Source organism: Podarcis filfolensis, assembly GCF_964270895.1.
Source record: "Podarcis filfolensis genome assembly, chromosome: 2".
Lineage (NCBI taxonomy): Eukaryota > Metazoa > Chordata > Lepidosauria > Squamata > Lacertidae > Podarcis > Podarcis filfolensis.
This window is the reverse complement of record NC_139605.1, coordinates 33,512,992-33,535,145: the sequence shown is the minus strand read 5'-3', so window position 1 is coordinate 33,535,145 and position 22,154 is coordinate 33,512,992. Positions and strand designations below refer to the sequence as shown.

At 39.8% G+C, this 22,154-nt stretch overlaps 1 protein-coding gene across 8 annotated transcripts in view; it reads right to left on the bottom strand.

Annotated features, from left to right (window-relative positions):
* Window positions 1-22,154, bottom strand: part of ITPR1 (inositol 1,4,5-trisphosphate receptor type 1) — a 199,790-nt gene that overhangs the window by 124,407 nt on the left and 53,229 nt on the right. For all 8 annotated transcript variants that reach the window (XM_083600272.1, XM_083600277.1, XM_083600270.1 and 5 more), the window contains 6 exons: window positions 12,192-12,307; window positions 6,904-6,990; window positions 5,741-5,899; window positions 1,954-2,052; window positions 655-738; window positions 414-560 (listed from right to left, as the gene is read on the bottom strand). In XM_083600272.1, the coding sequence (XP_083456398.1) occupies window positions 414-560; window positions 655-738; window positions 1,954-2,052; window positions 5,741-5,899; window positions 6,904-6,990; window positions 12,192-12,307 (692 nt within the window). The remainder of the gene's footprint in view (window positions 1-413; window positions 561-654; window positions 739-1,953; window positions 2,053-5,740; window positions 5,900-6,903; window positions 6,991-12,191; window positions 12,308-22,154) is intronic.

Genomic DNA, 22,154 nt, shown 5'->3' with positions numbered 1-22,154 from the left:
TTAGAGGGCTTGTTTTTAGCACCCTCTAACCTGGTCTGCAGGTGCTGCTCTGAAATGCCACTCTGGCAGGTGGAAAGGAAGTTTAAACACCAGCCTACTGCTTGAACATCAAGCCAAGCTGAAATGTGTAACAGAAATCAGGTGAGACAAGGGTGAGGGGTAAAGCTCTCCTAAAGTGTTCAACCAGCTTTCCAGGCACAACACCAGGTGGCCAGGTATCCAATCCAGTTAATAACCTGTCCTTGAGAACATGTTGCTGTTTTTGAAATCTAAACAGTGTTTCCAGGTAGGGGGAAAAAATATAGGATGGGAAGAGCAACAAGCTTTGGTGTATGTGGAGCTTTCCATCTAGGTTTTAAATAAAGGCGATACTCATAACAAACCTATTCAGAAATCTCTATTCCCATCTTTACCTCAACTTCCCACAGAGCTTTTGAGCTAGTTGCAGAAGTAGCTGACTGTCTCCCAGTGGTTCTCAGGAAGACGTGCTGCTTCTTTCTGTGCTCATCACAAGTCAGGAATTTTTCCTGCTCTGCATGAAACAACCGCACCACATCTCCCTGCAAAGGCAATGAGAAGGCAAATGGGTAGGAAGCTCAACAAATACTTTTTTAAAATTTAAAACCTAGCAATGAGGCGCATTGTTCATCTTACCCCTTTCAGGATATCGTCTTTGTTATCGCTCCATTTCATAAAGAGAACTATTTTCCAACTTGTGTTGCAGTTCACCGAGTTCACCTGTAACAAAAGCAAGCATAAGCAATTAAAACAGAAACATGCAGACACATGAATTGTTATGAAATACTTTTGTTCAGCTGTTGCCTTTTTAAAAAAAACAACACACACACACACGCTTCATCGGTGATATAAATTTTGCAAGGGAAGTGGCAGTGTGCATGAAACATTTGGAATGGTAATGGAAACCATGACTGATGCTAACTAGGAATTTCTCTCATTGAGGGCTTGCTAACCATGGTGAGAGCTGTCCTTTTTTTTTTTTGGAGTTTTATTTATTTATTAACATTCTTATGTTACATCAGTAAACATTATCATATTACATATTACATCACAAGGCTTATTATAATTTTCAGCATGTATACAAAGTTTATATACCTAAAGGAAAGAAACAAGGACAAAAAACTATTCCAAAATCATATATGTACCAACACTTTGGATTTCCTGTCTATTCCTTTTTTACAAATGAATGTACTCTTATTATTGTATATTTCTTTACATTTTATCTAATGAGAGATGTCTGATAAATGGAATTTCTGGTGAAAGAGCAAACACTCCCAAAGCTAATTTCAATCATGCAGCATAGTCAAGTGTGGGAGCATTCACCAAAAATACAGGGAATCTTTACAGTTTAGGAGACAGCTATAGAAACAGACAACAAAGCTTAGTTCAACAACCTTACTGAGGCTATGATTCTGAACAACTTGAACGCAGCTGCCTAGTTTGCTCAGCAAAATTTACAGCATGCTTATGCAGAAGTTTTCAGAATTCGAAAAGACTTACAGTGCAATCCTACTTATATCTAATCAGAAGTAGATCCAAGTTGAATTCAATAGGGCTTGCCTCCAGGTAAGCTTAACCCAACCTCCCTAGGAGTAAGTTCCATTGAAATCACTATAACTTACTTCTGAGAAGACATGGGTAGATTTCTTGAATTTAGCAAATTTACTTCTTCATAAGCAAGTTGGGAATTTTGCTGTTAGTGGTCAATTCAAGGCTCTGTCCTTCAATAACATCTTTAGTAAAGCTAACTGAGCTACAGATGAAAAATGTGTCACAGCAATATTACTATTAATGTAGTATTACTATTAATGTAAGTGTTGAAACATCTCACTTATACTCTTTATTTGCAGCTTTAAAAAACCACTCCAGTTAATCTGCAAACCAGTTTATAGTCCAACAAATTTTTATTGGCTTAGGTACTTTGTTTTAACTTACCTCATTACAGCCAGGATTGTCTACTAGTTGGTGACTACTGGCATGCAGAGGCTGGCCAGCATTAACCGGATTCAATACCACCTTGTCCCCTATGACGACCTGAAAAACAAAAGAGTAAAGGTACAGTGTTGCCCCTATAATTCTAGTGACCTCCTGTTTGTGCTACTGCAATGTTCTCTTTGTGGGCTGCCCTTGAATTAGCCAGATGCAGAATGAGGCTATCAGGCTGATGCATGGCACAGTTCAATGGTCCTGAAAGTGCTGCACCGCCTACCAGTGAGCTTCAGGGCCCAATTAAAGAGTGTTAGCGCTAGAGTACAAACCCATAAATGGCCTGAGAACCCAAGCAGCATCCTAAAATGTCACCTTCTGAAGGAAGCCCACTGTTAGGGGTGCTGCTGAATGGCTGACACTGACACATGACAGGGCCTTCTTGGTTGTGGTCCCCCATTTATGTTGTTGTATTGTTTTTATTGTTTGCCACCCTTTGTCCCATGCAAGAGGAAGGGCAGGATAAAAATCCAAAAAATAATATGAATAATAAAAAGGATATTTCTACAAGTTCATTTCAGAGTAATACCATTATTAAGCCAACCGAAATGTCATGAAAAAATGTGTGAGCTTTTGAGTTTCCCAGAACTCTTCTTCAGGCTAGATGGTTTTATTTAAAACACACACAAACAAAACAGGTAGGGTAGAGAGAAAGAAAGAGAGAACAACAATTGGTGTTTGTCAAGTCCTCCATATCCACATCTTGTTAAGTTTTAAGATGGAGTGTGGGATGAATTAGCAGACATGAGGCACTTTCAGGTGCACATGAAGGTTTCAGGTTGCGCCTTTGCCTCTTGGGGGAAAAGAAACACAGAATGGTTGAGCCACGATCTCTGCAAATACAACAACCAGCTGCTGCTCAGTTCTGCCTCATGGAAACTTTGAAAAACAAAGTTTCGGATGGACTGTTTGACCATCAAAGAATGGAACTTAAGACAGAGGCACAGTTTTTCTAATGCTCCTTCCACCAGCATTCATACTTCGAGGTTAATCTGAAAGTTGACAAAGTGAGTCTTTTTCCATCCACGATAGTTCAGAGATTAAACTATTTTATCATCTCTCTCACAGACATGACTCAACAACATCAAAAAGTATAACCAAAAATGCAAAATAGCGAACAATAGTTTACTTCAGCGATGCCATCCGCCTTCGCTAGTGCATGTTATCATGAGTCACGGAAACCTCTCTTTAAAAATAATAATGCTTAATGCATTTTAAATGAAGCTCTCGACTCTTGAGCAGTATTTCCACAGCAGTACTGAGACATTACTTTAAAGCGTTCGCACACATGGGAGGGTGGGAGACAGCAAGGATGGAAAGTACCAGCTACACCACCCCTATCATTACAGTTTGCTGCTTATCAAGTCATTCATGGAAGGCAGCTGCCTGAAGCAGGAAACCTTTTGTAGGTTCCAGGGCACTTCAGAACTCTGAACAATCAGAGGTCTAACAGGTACAGGGAGTCTCCATGAAGACAGGAGGCTCTCCCTGCCATATTGTTGCCTTCCATAATTTGGAAGGCGACAGAAATGGAAACCAAGCGTAAAGGCTATGCATTTGTCCCTGCTGCTGTTCCTCATACATTAACAAACACATTTAAATAATGCCTGAAGAGGGTTCATATCCTCAATAAAGCTACATTTAAATCACTCTCACAAAAATATGTATGGCAATATAATCTGGAGCCTCTCCTGAAAACTGGCTATTTAAAATGCTTTGGCCAAACTGATACAGTAATTGGCTGTGTTTCCTGCTTGCACTATTATAACAGGTGCATCAAAACTTCAGCTTCAGAATCTCGCAGCTATGGTACCCAATTACCTACCATCACTATCAAGAAACAGTATACTAGAGTTGCCATGTCCTTCATGTTATTTCCATAAAGCAAAACAAAACATATTAAAAATGTCTCAGTGCTACATCTTCTGCCACAGAATCACCTATGTGGAAAATCAAGGTCATGGAAAGAATTATAATGCGCCATGTTAAAGATTCCCAACAAAAGCCTGGAATCAGCAATGGACTGGATGAAGGCCAATAAACTGAAACTCAGCCCTGAGTTTTTGTGGGAAAGTTACCTGGAGAGAGAGAGAGAGAATTCTCCCTCAAAGAGCTAGTATTTTGGGGGTACTCTGAGATTCAGCTGTATTCAAAGTGGCCTAGGTCTTTCTCTGCCTTTCTTCAGACTAGGTTGGCGTGCCAGTTGTAGCCTCTATTGGACAAAAGCAGCCTAGCCAGTATGTTCTGGTAACATCCGGTTTTGCCTAATATACTATGTTATATGTTAGGCTGTCTTTGAAGACTATTTGGAAACTTTAATCAAAGCAAAATACATTCTCATAAATCAGTCCTGGATTAGAGATTGCATCTCAATAGTATTAAAAGAACCTTCAGGTCCATTTCCAAACACAATTCAATATATCACTTAGGATAATATATCACTTAGGACGCAGGTTCTTAAAGGAATGCCTACCACTGCCAACCTGCATGAGATAAGGTGTGCAGTGATCAGAGGGTGCACATTCTCAGGGAAGGCACTGTAGGTCGATTTCCTTCCCTAGAGAAGTGTGTCTGACACATATTGTTAGAGGCAAATGGATTTTTATTTCCGCAGGCTTTGAAATGCATTTTAACATACTTTTTCATTCTTAAAATGCACAAACAAGCTATTACATATTCAGCTCTACTGAAAGGGATATATACAACTTTTAAAGAAATGAACAATACTAGCCCCATGTAACTGAGGGGCAGACATGCTAAACTGTTACAGAAAAAGCAATGGGAGAAGAAGAAGAGAAGAAGGGTTTGGATTTGATATCCTGCTTTATCACTACCCGAAGGGGTCTCAAAGCGGCTAACATTCTCCTTTCCCTTCCTCCCCCACAACAAACACTCTGTGAGGTGAGTGGGGCTAAGAGACTTCAAAGAAGTTTGACTAGCCCAAGGTCACCCAGCAGCTGCATGTGGAGGAGCGGAGACGCGAACCCGGTTCCCCAGATTACGAGTCCACCGCTCTTAACCACTACACCACACTGGCTCTTAATGGCTCTTAATAGTCTTAATGGAGACTACCATGGCACCTCAAAGTGAATGGGTAAGATCCAACAGGGTTTCTCCTTCCTCTCTTCTCCCCATGCAGCTACACAAGTGCCTCCACATTATGCTCCAGAGGATTAGAAAACTATTTGGAGCAGATTTTGGAGGGTGCCCAGGGGGCTGGAGGGAGAAAGGGGGAACAAGAAATCCAGTTGCACTAGTAGATTTCTGTTGTGCAGATGGGCAGACAACAGAGGATGTCACCCAATGATAATTTTGGCACACAACTTTCATGGATGCTGTGCCCCCTCCCCCCCGTTTTTGCTGCAATGAAAGTAAATAAAAAAAAGGTTCCCAATCGTTTTATGATGGGGAAACTAAATGCTTGGTGCATTGCTATATTTTAGCTTAAGAACAAATTAATACATCAACAAAATAACTTAAGTGTTTTCATAACCATTTGAAGTAAGTGGAGATTTAGATGGCTACTGTTCCAGTCTTTAAAAAATGTCCCTTGTTTCCAAAACATTTGTTGCCATAGCAATTCACCTCCCACTCTCTTCAGTCCAGGAAAAAGAGACATGTATACTGTACAAACTCTTGGGCATTTAATTAATAACAAGAAAGTAAGCTACTGATGAAACAGCTTTGCAATATATTGCACCGCACACCGTTTTCTCTGACAATCCTGTAAACTTACGCTATCTCCTATGGAACGCAGTTTGTAGAATGGCTGTATGTAAAACCAGGAGCCTTCATTGCCAGCCTCATCCAGAGTCACCCTCATAGCATTCTTCTCTAGCAGAGCTGGAAGTCTCTTATTTACCGTCAAGTATTTGTTGCTTTTCAAGTGCAAAAGCTAGAAGTTAAAAAGAAAAAAAGGGGGAAAGAGGGGGAAGGGCACCACAAACACAATTAAAACAAAACAAAACAAAACTTTCATCCCACTAACTACAATAGTCAAAGTTTCCATAGGAACGATGAGAAAATTCCTTTCGTTCCTTAATGCTTTCACATACTGTACTTCATACTGAGGTTGAAAGCAGAATACAATTCAGTTTTTAAGGCCCCCTTAAAATTATCCCAAGACATTTCTTACACAGAGTGGTCAAGCTAAAATTTGAAACCTCCTACCCAAAATTCTCCATAGTTGAAGGAATACTGCTCACTATGGAGTAAAAATCTGTAGAATACCAATATAATTAAGAGCTATATAGGGTCCTATAAAAAGCATTAAATGTTCACTCAGTATATTTATAAATACCTTACAGCTATTACTGCATACACCCTTGTAGGAAGTTTTAGGAAGATGCTAAAGGCTACAAAGATGCCTAGGCTACAAAAGCTAGCAACCAATCTAACACCCTCCAAATACCATATTTTTCCGTATATAACATGTCCCCGTGTATAAGCCAACCCCTATTGTTTGGGACCCCAAATTAAGGAAATGGGGGGAGATTGCCCAGAGTTGTTAAGCTTTTAGCATTTTTTTATAATAAAAAACATTGTCTAATGGAAAAATCTACATGGAAAAATATGGTACTCATTGGGATTCTAACCTGCGTCTCTCATATTCAAAACCATCACTCTAGATGCTGCACCACATTAACCCCTTAGAAGAATGCCTACATATATATGGATAAAAAGTACAAGGCCCAAAGTGCTGTGACAAAACAGGGCAACAAGTGCTCACTAAAGCACAACCGCTTGTGAGTCGAAGAAAGGCTATGATGCTTGTGCATCTCTACTTGCAAAACAATGCAACTTCATGTCAATTCAAGCCAGTCTGTGTGGCATATACAGCTGCGTAGAATTATGGGTGCCAGGTTCACGGAGACTTCTTAAAACACAGCTGAAGCATACCTGAATAACATTGCCATATTGGATAACCGTGCCAAGCAACTTCCTGTTCTCGGTCTCGTTCTGCTTCTTCTCCAAATCTGCAGCATGCTACAAAGAAAAAAAGAATGCTGATAAGCAAGGATGGGAAACTGGGTGACCAGCTGCTTGCTTTGGTAAACAAACAAACAAAAAAGAAGCAAACAAAGTATTTTATGAAGACTGCTTGGAGAGCAGGGCAGTGGTGAAGCTTGGAAAGAACAAGAGTTTTAGGGAGGAAAAATACTGTGGAAGTCTAAAAGGTCGGCCCCTTGCTGAATGCTAGTTTTAAAACCATCTAGCTTTACTTATACAGTGGTAACTCGGGTTAAGTACTTAATTCGTTCCGGAGGTCCGTTCTTAACCTGAAACCGTTCTTAACCTGAAGCACCACTTCAGCTAATGGGGCCCCATCTGCTGCCGCGCCGCTGGAGTACGATTTCTGATCTCAGTGGTGCAGCCAGTGTGGTGTAGTGGTTAAGAGCGGTAGATTTGTAATCTGGGGAACTGGGTTCGCTTCCCCACTCCTCCACATGCAGCTGCTGGATGACCTTGGGCTAGTCACACTTCTTTGAAGTCTCTCAGCCCCACTCACCTCACAGAGTGTTTGTTGTGAAGGAGGAAGGGAAAGGAGAATGTTAGCCACTTTGAGACTCCTTCGGGTAGTGATAAAGCGGGATATCAAATCCAAACTCTTCTCTTCTTCTTCTTCTTCTTCTTCTTCTTCTTCTTCTTCTTCTTCAGCAGCCTGAAGCAAAGTTCTTAACCCGAGGTACTATTTCTGGGTTAGCAGAGTCTGTAACCTGAAGCGTGTGTAACCTGAAGCGTATGTAACCCGAGGTACCACTGTACTTTAAAACATTTTCAAAAAAAAACCCACCACCACCTCAAAACCAAATCAGGACTCAAGTTTCCCAAAAATACAGCTACACAAATATATAAAAGTCAACATTATGAATTAAAGTGATATGTGCTGTTGCAGTTTTATTTATATCCCACCTTTCTCCCTGACAGGGACTCAAGGTAGCTTACAGCTCAAATACGAACAGTTAAAAATGGGGGTGGGGGGCGACAACAAAAATTGAAACACACACATACATGATTCATTAAAAAACATACCGACAATTACAGTAAAAACAGCACAACACCAGCCCTTTCATTAAAAGCAGTCAGTACAAGGATGGAATCAGTCTAACTTCTCTAGGGAGGGAGTTCTAAAGTTTTGGAGCAGCCATGAAGAAGGCCTTCTCAGGACTAAGAGAAAGGCCTCCCTCAAGTATATAAACCCAGGCACGTTCGTATGAGGGAATACAGTCTTTCAGAAAGCTTGGATCTAAAATGTACATCTAGATGGTTTGTTGCTAGTTCAGTTCCCTCATGAACAGTGGTGGCCTACAGTGCATTACAAAAGGAACAAGAAGTCCTGCACTGTGGAAGAAAAGTCATCTTTCGTATTTCACAGAATGTCTCCTAAGACAAACATTCCTTTTTGACGTGCTTGCTAAACAGGCTAGTCAGCTTTCCATTAAAACATGCTGGAAGTGGCTTTACATTGCAGAACACAAAGAAGGATATTTTGGAACAACCATACAAGGTTAGACAAGAAGGGGGATATAAACCCAAACGATTATATTCCTCTAATCCATCCTCTAAACAACAACAACAAAAATCAAAATGAAAGAGAATACTTCAAGTGTTTCTTACATTTCATTCTTTCAAGAAGTGAACATTTTTTGAAAGGTGTTAAATGGAGGTATAGAGTCCCACAACTCTTGATGCTCAGAATCCAAAAAGTGTTAAATTAAAAAGCATTCACAAGACCAAGAAACCTAAAATATGGGGTTACTGTCTACTAGTAGCAAAGCTATTATATTTATCTAGATCCATTTCAGTCAGACTTGGGTCAGAAAGGCATCTTAGTTAGCCCTGGGTAGCATGGGAGCAGCAGGACCAGAGGAAGAGCACTTCGGCCACAATATTTGGTCCAGGAACACACACAGCTGCTAGTTTGTGCTAAGCCATGGTTTGGCTTAGTGTTGTAATGTGTGAACTCCATCAGTGTCCTGGAGTCACAAAATGTTTCATCATCGGTTCTTCTTGGAAACTTCACAGCACTTTCAAAACATCACAAAATGACAGTACTGGAATGGCTTACACACAAGGGGCACACGCATGGAACGACCAACTTTTGATGCTGAAGAACAAATCCAACCAAGCACTATATGAAAAGGCCACTAGGTGTCAGCTTTCCAAAAGGAGCATTGATTTTTGATGCCGGTCAAAAACTTCAGCGTCCCAGATTCCTAAATCCCTTAAATGGCATTAGCTTAAAATAACCTGACCCTTCGCATTGGTTGATCTGCAACAGAAGATGCTGAATTCCATTGGTAGACACACAAGCCAAAAATGCAAGTGATTAAATATTGGAGTTTAACGTTTCCTTAAAGATTACTCCAAACCCACATGACACAAAAACAGTAAGACAGGAAACTGCTTTCACGTTCTGCAAAAACTGTGCCAGGAATTCTCAATGAACAGTCCTCACACACTAAGATGCTTGTGTGCTTCTATGCTGGCAAGAGATTCATACAATAATACACACCATGGTACCACTTAGGCATCTTCTAACCATATTAGTCTGTTTGCAGCACAAACAGCAGAAGAGCCCATTGGCATCTTGAAGGCTAACTCATTTTATTATGGCATTATGTATTGTGATGAAGCTTCATGCTGTAATAAAACTGCCGTAATTAAACTTTTACTGCTACAGGAAATTGTGGTGTCTAGGTCTGCAGTCTACAGGCACATGCTTCAGCTGTGAACCAGTAAATATGTTTTCCTTTAGATTTACCCCTGAAAAACAAACTCTGCTATTCCTCCTAAATGCTTGTCTTTTTATATACTCATGTGTGTAGTTTATCATTGTTAAAAAAATCTCCTGGTTGGTGTGATGGTATGCTCAGATCTTTTTCTGGATGAGCCGTTCCTTTAAAAACTCTTGTATATGATAGAAATCCATCACTTGTCTGCCATAGTTAAGTATAGCACTGAGGTCCATGACTTGCTGAGACAGAGATCTTTTAAAAAAAAAATCTGCTTGCTTTGAACACTCCAAGTCATATCAACTGTTTTTGAAACCCCTCTGTTTCAGAATAAGTTGGTCATGAGACACTGTGGGCCGTTGCGAATTTGCTTTTAAAAGACAGACTCGTACCTGCTGTGACTACAGTGAAGGTTTACAAGCATCCAGTGAAGGTAGTTTTTCATATGTGGAACTGACCTCACATGCAAGGTCAACCCATTATTAATTATTTCCCAAGAATAAATTAAGAGTTAATACACTTGGCAATTATACACTCTGCTGGTTCTTTGGATTAACTATGTCTCATTCCTTTCCCAGAAGAACTTAGCATAGTCCAATGAGCATTTGATTTGTTCTAGCTAGATCGATACATGCAGGGGTATTTTCAGGCCAAAGCATGCCAAATACATGGCGCCAACACAAGAGCTATATACATTTATTCTGAATGGAAGGTATTATATTCAAAACTGAACATTTAGTGAGTCTTGATCACGATGTACAAAACTAATCACTGAAAGGATATCCATCCATCTCAGAAAGGACAGAATTAGGGAAAAGAAGAAATTAATAATAATAATAATAATAATAATAATAATAATAATAATAATAATAATAATATATTTATACCCAATCCACCTGGTTGGATTTCCCCAACCACTCTGGGCGGCTTCCAGCAAAAGATTAAAAATACATTAAAACATCAGTCATTAAAAACTTCCCTAAACAGGGCTGCCTTCAGATGTCTTCTAAATGTCAGATAGCTGTTTATCTCTTTGACATCCGATAGGAGGGCGTTCCACTGGGTGGGTGCCACTACCGAAAAGGCCCTCTGCCTGGTTCCCTGTAACTTCGCTTCTTGCAGTGAGGGAACCGCCAGAAGGCCCTCGGAGTTGGACCTCAGTGTCTGGGTTGAGCGATGGGGGTGGAGATGCTCCTTCAGGTATACTGGGCTGAGGCCATTTAGGGCTTTAAAAGGTTTAAAGGTTTAGGACTTTAAACTCACATTTCAAATAGGTTTCCTTAAAAAAAAAAAAAGGGAATATAATAAAATAATCACTTGTTTAAAATATGCTCCTATTTCAACTTGAGTGTAAGCCTTTGCCTTGTATTTATGTACTTCATATAAAGTATTTTATGTACTTTGTGTAAAACCAGCTACAAACTGCAGGAATAAAAGAACTTAAAAGCATCTGACTTCAATTATTAAGTCTTTATTTTCAAAGTAAGATAGACATAAAGCTTATTCCAGTTTTCTTCCCTACCCATGTAGAGAAGTTTATTTTCAAAAATTATATGTTGTTACTCACACCACACTTTCGTAGTAAGAGATTTGCTTACTGCAGAGATGAGAACTGGAAAGTTTAATTTTTAAAAAAAGCAGACTCGGGTACCTGTCTAAACTATGAGTACTTTCAGCAACAGGCTTGTTATGAGAAACTACTGTGTAATAAGAGGTTTCCCAGCCTTTCCTTGCCAAGTTGCTACCACATTTTAAATGATTCAGGTCTGGGGAAAACACCTTCTCCCCTACCTAAAAGGGGGTAGGCATTGTTTCCCTGTGGAGCTCTCTCGTCCTACGCATGCAGAATCTATTCAAGGCCCATGTCCCTCATTTCTATGCTCTTAGTTTCTTGCACTCTCTTATACATGTAGCTGATTACAGATGTTAAGAAAAAGTATCATCAACTCTGATTCCCCCCCTCATTTGACCTGGGTTTGGTTTGTTCACATTAAAGCATGTATTGAGAAGACCCCTCTGCCTACCTCTTTGCTAGCCACCTTTGTCCACACCTAAACAAAGACACCCCACCACCCTTCCGCATCCCTTCGCAGTTTGCTCCAAGCACCTCCCCTCACAGATCACAACAACCCCCACCCCCTTTTAAAGGAGAGCAGAGGTGCTTCCCAGAGTAGCTTAGTAAACCGCTCTGTAAAGTGATACTCCACTCAATTAAACAGCTCGCCTAGGCAACCTGCCACCAGCACTAATTGCCTGCTCACCTGCGTGTCGTTTACCATGCAGGAGTTGGCATGGCTGCCTGTTGAAAGCCATATGAACTGCAGCATGGCAACAGTCTTACATATATGCGTGTGTGTGTGTGTAAAAATGATTATCTAAAAGTACTGTAACGTAAGATGTTGAAATCAAAAAGCAGCATAAGATGAAGATCAAGATCAGTACCATACTCACATGTAGCTTGTTGAGCAATACAGCGTCAGTTGTGCTGTTAGCTCCTGGCTTAGCAGCTTTCCAAAACTGCTTCTGTGCAGAATAGCGATTCATGGGACATAACTTGAAGAGGCAATCTACAAAGAGACATAAGAAAGAGCCATAGTTTAGCCATAGTTACATGATATTAGTTTTATCAACTATTATTAGTTTTAATACCGTACACCAATTTAAAATATTTGAGAGACATTTGGAAGAATTTTTTTTAAAGGAAAACAAAGCCACTGTATAAAACAGAAGAATTCATTATTCCATGATTTATGATAAACACCAGAATGGTGGTATTTGACTTCAAATCTGCAAAGCACAAATAGTATATTTTTTTGAAAGGATAAATTGATGATTCATATAATATTTTTTTTTGAAAACTCAGAGGAAGGCTGTGACATTTATAATTCTGGAATCAAACTTTTATGCCCTACTCTTATATGGAACTGAAATAGGGGACTTTAAAGTAGCACTAAGGAAACTGCTGCATCAGTACAACCATTTCTGCTTGTCTGATGGAATGATCTCCCTTTTTCTTGCCCCACATGCTGATCTGTGGGTTCTCCCCAGAGCCTATTAGGTGGGCAAGAAGGGAGGAGAAGGGGGCAAAGCCGTATTGCACTAGCAGGACTTGACAAACTGGCTACCACTAGGCACAACTATTTAATTTTACCCACCCTTTTGACAGTACAACTAATGCAATTTTGTTTTCAGAATAAGATCTGGCAGGTCAATTTTACGAGCACCTAACCTAAGGGAAATCCCCTCAATTCTTGTTGAGAGCTGAAACTGGGATATTACCTAGCAGAAATGAAAGTTCATACACAGTAGAAGTTAGACTCTCAAGACTTAATCTAAGCAAGCAGATACAATCTTTTTCTGACTCAAATGTTTGATTTCACAAAGTTGCTCATATGGTTCAGCTATATGTGTCTTCTACGTACTGTTTTCAGGAAATGTAGCCACTGAACACAAACTGGAATCCAAACGCAAATACATTATTTTTGGGCAGAGATTTTGTTTATTGGCAGGATTAAAAGCACCCTGATATGCAATAATTAATTCCACCTATTAATAGCCCTATCAGATTTCATGCCAAGGAGTGTTCCAAGCCTTCTGCGTTTTCAGTGAGTTTCCTCCACAATTTCAGACAAATAAAGGATATACATGCCTATGATTCTATGTGTTGTTTAAGTTATAGCATCATACTTGTAGAGGTACAATGTTCCCTACAATTCCACTGTAGCCTTTTTCAGGAGGTATGGAAATGGGGGAGCTACCATGTGATGGGGCTGCAGCAGGGTTATAAACATGCTAGATCCAGTCCTGGGTCTGTGGCTTTCCAATAATAAGGCCTTTGTGAATACATCTTGTAAAATCCAGATTGCAAAATGTGTCAGGAATCCTCGTGCATACAAAAAGTTGTCCACTGCAAAAAGTCACATTCTAAATCATGGAAGGCAACTAAAATGCGGCCAGAGGGTGGCTCTGATATGTTGTCAGATATCTGATATCCCTCACCTGATATGTTTTCTATTTCCGTAATTCCTGTGAAGAGATTGGGTTATATCTCATAAAATGCAATGAATAAGCTACTGAAAAATTAAGAAAGTTATTCAGACCAGCAGAAAGAATAATCTATCCTGGTCAGTGAAAACAATGACAGGAGTCGAAACTATGGAAACTTTTGCCTTGGCAGCTGTGAAACAATGGCAAACCTCTTGTGGCTTGAATGAAGCTGAGATGGAAGCTTTTATTTTATTTTATTTAATAATAAAAAACCACACCAAAAATAGCTTCCTTCTTTACAAGCAAATTGCTGTGTACATTTTAACGTTGTTGTTTATGCTTTGATTCCATGATCACTTAGATTTACTTATTGTTTAAGTGGTTCCTTTGGTCTGACATTTTCTTGTTGCAGCTTACAGCTAAAACAGCTTATGGCTAAAACTAACAAAATCTAGTCAAGCAAGAAGCACCAAAATAATTGTATTTAAGTAGGATAAATGGGCCTAAACAAGAATTATGGGCCAAATCTACTTATGCCAACAGACAAATATGAAAAAGGTTGTAATAGTTGTTTGCTCGCAGAGATTTATACAAGTTGCAATACTCTCTTCTACAACTGGCTTAACATTCCACCATAGAATGTGTGAGCGCCACTAATGTGCAAAGTTTCATCTCTACATCCAAAGTAAAGATTACTTTGTCATCCCTCACAGCAGTACCAATCTTCCGAGCAGCTATAATTTAAAGGACCCATGACTATGCCATCAGGCTTTTCAAGCTGAGAGAGAAAGGCAACTGTACACAGGTTCTGGACATTTAACACCTATGACTTCCTTCTGTTTTGCCATAAGCACCAGTGAGCAAGCACGTGACATTTAACCATTTAAGTAGCGAAACAGGTAAGTGACCTTCTAAGGGCTGCTTATGGAGTTTAGGATGTCAATCACTGACTGCTGCTTGTATTTGTGGCATGAAGCAAATATATTAATGTATTGCAAGTTTCAGCAGTGAGGGTTTTTAAATAGAACGTGTTTTAGCAAGTTCAAGATGCTATTTCCACCAACAACTTGGGAAGCCACAATGAGATATAACTGCTTGGGAAAGGGGGAGAGAAAAGGAAAAGAGATTCTCCCTAGATCAGAACAAATTTTCCCCTCATCAGTTGCTAAGCAACAGATAATGCAAAAATTAAATCAAGCTCTTTCAGAATTGAGTGCTCCAAGTAACCATTAGAACTTCTAGCTGCCAGAAAAGTGAAAAATAGAACAGCTGTTCCAAGTGCCTCTTTGCAATTATGCAGAAATAAAACTTTAGGCTGTTCATTATGTAATGCAATAGACAATGCAATGTTATATGCAGTTGCATAATCAACTTCAAAATATGGCTTAATATCCTGGTTTGTCCTAGAGCAGTTAACCATAGTCCCCCAGTTCGGACAAAACAGGAAACGATGGTTAATTAAGAAATTTAATCACAGCTTGCATGGCGGGGCTCTGTGCATGAGTAAAAGGCTTGTGTATTGTTTCAGCTTAATAAGCAGTATAGGATCATCTGAAGCCTCTTACTAAATTAAGGGGGAAAACTTACTTCAAGGGATCTTAGTATCCCACATCAAGTTATTGAAAAAGACAACAAATGAGCCAATCTAACCTATTATCCTATTCTGCAGGTAGTCAGTCCCAATAATCTTCAGCAGAAAAAAATACATTGATGGCTCAAGGCTCAAATCATTTGGACCTGGAACAACAAGTCACCTGGATCCTATCACTGAAAATTATTTTACTATCCTACCCACACAATTACAATCCTAAACTCATTTCAGAAAGAGACTTGGCAAAATGAGAACAGGAAATCTTGGGAGCCACAGCTAAATAGTTAGATTTGAACCCTAGCAGATAATCTGCAGGGTTTTAGATACAGAAGATCTCCAAACATAATCCTGCCATTAGACAATGAAAATACTTCATTCCTAGGGGCCAGAGGAGGAAGTAAGAAGCATGCATCCACGCAACAGCCTAATGAGAACTGGATATGGGGGTGGGGTGCAGTATGGAACAAGGAATAGAAGGATGTACATTGTATTTTAGGTAAACCACCTTGAGATTCTTCTAGATCAAAAGAAAGAGCAGAAAAGAATAGAATTTTCCATTTTATTGACCATGATCACAACAACAACCCCTTCCCAATTCCATAAATCAAAACAAAGCAAGAATATTTGACTTTAAAAAGAAGGAAATGGAAGAGGGGTTAAGCTTTCAAGTTGAGTTTTTCCCCAGACACTAATGTTTCGAATTTACATCCAAATGATTTGCAGAGATTGACAGCTTTGACTAACACAGAAGGTACACTTCAGGCTGGTATTTTTGTATTGCAAATTGTAATCAACATGCCAGCCACCAAGAATCTTCATTTCTACCCGAGAGAGAAATGTATTCATTTGCCATTAGCAATCAGCAAATGGTACTTCCAGGAATGTAATAATGCAGCAACTTGGAGAATCAGGGGACAAAAATATTTCCCAACCAACTGGAACGTATTTAAGTTTGCACAGATTTTAGACCAAGCTAAGGAACCTGTGGTCCTCCAGAAGTTGACTGACTCGAATTCCCATCCATTTCAGCCAGAATGCCAAAGGTCAGAAATTATGGGAGTTGTAGTCTTGCAACATCTGGAGATCCACATATTCCTCATTTCTGGAGTTGAACTTCTGGGTAATGCCATGAGTTGGGCCCAGAACATGCAAGTGTGTCCAAGACAGCTATTGCCTCCACCTGCCTACTCATCCTCTCTCCAGGTTGCACAGTAGAGAGAGTATCATGCTTTCTTGCCCTTTCCCCACCACTTTGAGAAGCAGCAAGGGAGGGAGACACCACCCATTCCTATTGCTCACATGTTCCAAGGGAGGGAGACTCTACTGGGCACAGTTTTAAAAAGCCACAATTCCATAATGAAACAGGTAATGCAGTATGTAACGGACATTAGAAGCAAGGACAGAAGTGCTAGCATTATAAGAAGGAAAACTAACACAACAATCTCTCTGTCTGAGTGCTCCCAGGGAAAAAAGGGGTGAGTTCTGTGATAGTGTTGCAACTTTGAATTGTTTCCCCCCAGTTTGCTAACCTGACACCTGGTTTCCCATGTTTTAAGCACCAGACTATATTTAACTGATTTAACTGATATTTGACAGTAAAACGACAGCACCACCTGGATGTACTTTTCAGTTATTGTTTTTAGTGTGTGTCTGTGTGTGTCTGTGTTTGTGTTTGTGTATAGCAGCTTAACTTGTGCTTCATTCACCTCAGGCTCGACATTTTAAAAGTTACAGCATTGAAAGAGACACGTTGATAGCTCATAGCTTATCAGTGGATGCCATACAAAGAATAAATAGAACACAGAGAAAACAAAACCATGCATTTAAATTACCAGAAGGATGTGAAGAAATGGTTGCAATGTGAGAGGATATTTATAACAAAACCCTGTTGTTACATTTTAACACTGGTAAAGAGTGAACTGTATGAAGAGATAAACTGTCAGTTGATTTCTGACTAAAGCCAGGAAGAGCTGCAATGCATAGGGGTTCAGTTGGCAGTATTCCAAGAAACAGCTAGGCTGTTGGTTTGTGGGTTTTTTAAAAAGGTCTTTACATACTTGGAAGGTTTCCTGTGATGGCAATTAACACCAGAACTTGGCTTTTATATTATGACAGTGGAGATTCTATTTAAAAAAATAAAATAAATCATCAGTTCTTAGTTGCCACAGATTCACAATTCCAAGGAGTACCTAATGACTGGCCAGAGGGATCTGACTGGAAATACTATAAGGGCAAGCAGAGCACTGTTTGAGAGGGAAAGGGGCTAGTCAATGAAGCGCCGAGGCAGAAGCTGAGAAGCCAGAAAGGACAGGAAGTCTCCAGAGACAGTTTTCTAGGATTGCCTCAGACCAGAGCTGCAGTCACCAACAGCTGGCCACAGGAAGACTTCAGAGGAGGCAACTGCAATATTTTCCTGGGATCTTCAAGTTACCTGACCAGAAGGAAGACTTCAGGGGAAAGCTGAAGGGAGTCTTTCAGAGGAACAGAGGCAGCCTCAAGGAGATTGAATCTAGTGTGAGTGATGAGCCAATCTTGGACTCCCGGCAGTGTGTCCACTCAGCCCCAACTTTTGCCACAGCCACGCCCACTTGCAGCCCTATCCAGGTAAATTGTTGTACTGTAGTAGCAGTAATGGCAGTAAGCAACACTGTCAGGGAAGTCTAATATTGTACAAAAGGTACAATATTAGAAACGTTTTATTAAATACGATGGAACAAGCCACTTCCAGAAACTCTAGAATTTCCTTTCAAACACACTTAAGAGAGGGCTGGGCAAGCATCTCTCAGAGGCCAACACAGCTCCAAATGCACTTATATTCCGTTTACTTATTTCCCACAATAATATAAAGTTAACGCTATAAATATAAAAAAAATGTATGTGAGCAAAAAGGAGGAAATAAATACATAAATGATCAAATGGGCTGAAACACGTTAAATTAATGTTTGAAATGCTAAATTTGTTTACAATATAAAATAAGGATTAACATTTACTTGTGCTTTATTGCACCAATGCATGATAAAATAAAACCCTCAATTTTTTAATGAATAAATTATCTGGTTCTTTACCCTCACTCACACTTATAACGTTAGTCAACTTATGGGTGCTGGCTAATTAAAAAATATATTTATAATCCATTATTTCAATGTAAAATGCTCCATTAATTTTAACAGGATTGCATGTGCATATCTCTGCAATGAATTGTGGTTACTGTCTCCAGCTGGATTAGACTACTGTATTTTTCCATGTATAAGACGTCCCCTATTTTTTTTGAACTCTAAATTAAGAAATCAATATTTTAAACACCTGAGATCGCCCAAACATGTTGACTTTTTTTTAGGAAATTCACCCAAATGTGCTGCCGCTGAGGGAGGGAGGCAAGGCAGGGCAGATGGGTGAGCGATAACTAGCGACAGGGAACGGGAGAAGGATTCAGAGCCAAGCAGGGCATGAAGATGGCTGACACCAATCAGAAGTACAACGGGCAGGTGAAGTGCTGGACCGTATTTTTCTGTGTATAAAATTACCCCCGTGTATAAGACGGCCACCTATTTTGGACTAAAAAAAATAAGCAAAAAAACCCACCTCTTATACACAGAAAAATACGGTACCTGCAAAGTGACTTTTTTTTTTTAAAGGCATGTGAAGGAAGGACATTTAGAAGCAAAATTCCGTTTTCATATCGGTCACACATGCTTTTCACAATATATATTTAAGTATGCAGGTGATATATTAAGCGCCTATGAAAATACCAATCCACCTGTTCTCATTCCACGATAGAATCAACCTGAATTCGTATTATTCTAAATTACTAAATTCACAGCTCCTTTCAAAAAAAATAAAATTTGCAAGTCTGAAGTCACCAGTCAAGATATTTAAGTTTTATATTCTTCAAAATTATTGGAAATAGAATCATTAAAAGGAGAACTGTGACTGGCAGGCAGGAGATTGCAGTGTGGATATATGCTAACATCCTGCCCCATCCTTATGACAGAAACAAAATCTCTGCCTGTCTCTGTGTATATCAATATTAGACAGAGATACCATGAAAATCCCCATGGAAGAAACAATATTTTCTGGCAACAGAATCTCAAGCATATCTGGTCTAGCAAAAAACAGCACTCTATATTTCTACTAAGGGATTCATATTCACAGACTTCCCTGGTCCGACTGCCACAATTTCCAATTGATTGCATGCATGCTTTAATAAATGGGTAGCTCTTTAAAAAGCTTCAGATAATGCAAATCTGAAAAAAGCAGGAAAATTGTCATTTGGTTTGCATGTAAGTAATTGATTTTTTAGAAAACAGTGGGAGGACAAGCCAGGCCAAGACAGGGACAACAGTTTAGTCTCTTTCCCTCACGAACCCAAACTTATAACCCTAACCCCTCAAATACTAGCTTATTTGCTTTTTTAAAAAGGCTATTCAATGACAAAACTATGTGACAAATGCCACGTCTAGTTTTGTCCTAAATTTTCATTCCTAGATTGGCATGGCACAGGGAAAATAACTGATAAATGGAGAAGGTAGCCACAACGTTGCCCGCTCCTTATTTGCTTTCAGTAGTAGTATGAAAGTTTGCATTAAAAATGCAGACAGCCACAAAAGGCTCAACCAGAACCGTAATTCTTGCAAGGTATTTTATATTCAGGTACAGTTAACCAAGTACAAAATATGCATAACGTTGGCGGTGGCAAAGGGTATGCAAATTTGACTTGTGACTTTCCCCCTTTTTGAAGGAGGGAAGATTTAGGCTGTGTAGAAACTTCTGAGCAGAAACAGGAAAGCCACATTTGAAACAAATGCACCATATTCAGCAATCTCTTGACTAGCATATATCAGCTGGTGACAGAACAGTGGGAATACTCAAACTCTTTCTCCCCAGCTAGAGAAAGGACAGTAGCTTTGAATCCCCGTTACCAGAATTAGAGCTGCCCCAAATATCCAATCCTGTTTGGCACCATTATTCTCTCTGATGGTCTCTTTCTGCAGCTCACACAAAGAAGGGTCATGCAGCAAACCCAATGCACTGCACTGCACACACAATCAGATTTGGCTACATGGCAATGTTAGGGGATGTTTGAGAGAAAGGAGGCAAGTGAGGTCAATGTAAATGAATAAGTGAATGTTTTCAGAAGTTCCGGGGGTGGGGTGTCATTTTGGGAACTCCTAGAAACAGTTTGCAAAAAAAGCAGAGCCTAGCTGATGCACTCTACTTGTAGAATATCAGATTCTTATTTTTTTTAATGCAATCTACTATTTGGCCCAAGAGATAACTGAGTGAAATGGAGAAAAGTTGGAGATGGGTAAAGCAAACTGGGATTTCAAAAATAATAATAATAATGCAGTATTTTTTTGCTCTGTATTTTCATATTTAGCAGCAAGGTAAATAGTACCTGGGACGTGGGTGGCTCTGTGGTCTAAACCACTGAGCCTCTTGGGCTTGCCGATTGGAAGGTTGGCAGTTCAAATCCCTGCGACGGGGTGAGCTCCCGTCATTCGGTCCCTGCTGCTGCCAACCTAGCAATTTAAAGCATGTCAAAGTGCAAGTAGATAAATAGGTACCACTCCGGCGGGAAGGTAAATGGCGCTTCCGTGCGCTGCTCTGGTTTTGCCAGAAGTGGCATAGTCATGCTGGCCACATGACCCGGAAAAACTGTCTGCAGACAAATGTTGGCTTCCTCGGCCAGTAAAGCGAGATGAGCGCCGCAACCCCAGAGTCGTCTGCGACTGGACTTAACTGTCAGGGGTCCTTTACTTTAAACAGTACCTAGCTGCATGTGACGTTCTCTAACACTCACCAGACAGATAGTTAGAAAGGGCTTGGGGAGTCTCAGAAAGCGAAGCAAGTTATAGAGGAGATAACCATGTTTTAAAAGGACAGTGTTTGTCAAACATCTATCTGCAGTTCTTGATTGTGTGAGGTGACATGCACAATCCCCAACATTTAAGAGCTAGTGTGTATGATCAGCACCTTCATGAATTTCTTGCCTAAAAATGCAAGAGTGAGTGTGGGGGGGGAGAGAGAAGAAAGAAAGAAAGAAAGAAAGAAAGAAAGAAAGAAAGAAAGAAAGGAAGGAAGGGAAAGGAAAGGAAAGGAAGAAAGGAAGAAAGGAAGAAAGGAAGGAAGAAAGAAAGAAAGAAAGAAAGAAAGAAAGAAAGAAAGATCAGGCAAAACCTGTTGTTTCCCCACATCTGCAAGAGATAAAGCTGATAAAGTACATTGCCTAATATTAAGACTTAAACAGGATAAAAAAAATACATCCCTGAAACTACTACTTAACTAGTCAGCTTTAAACTATCATTTTCAAAGCATACTTGCTAATTTTTTGGTAGTACTACTTCCCTATTTTGTTAATACAACTTCCCTATTTTGCTCAATAGTGCCCTTCTGCATATCTCTGAAACCTGTAGAATAACATGGCTCAAAGCTGCTTTTTGAATGATGCACAGTTCCTGTTTAATTTTAGATGCTTTTAGGGAAAGACCCAACTGCTCAAGCTCAGAGGAATTCACCCTTCTCTTCCCTTCTTCCCGCCCTGCTGAGCCCTTCAAATCCTTAGTGGAGGCCCAAGACAGTCTACATTAAACAACTACAATCTTTTGGCAGAGGATCAAAAATTATTGTAACATAGCATGGAATTTCTCCATCAAGACATTTTTAGAGACATGGCTTTGAAACAGTCTCCCACTTCTTCCGAAAAGAAACAGAGAAAGTTTCTCACTTGGCAACCCTCTTGTAATCTGAGTTAAAAAGTCAACAAACAAAACCTGAATTGCTCCAAATATTGAAAGATAAGTACCTGTTAAAAGGTACGACCCCAAAAGTTTTAAGTG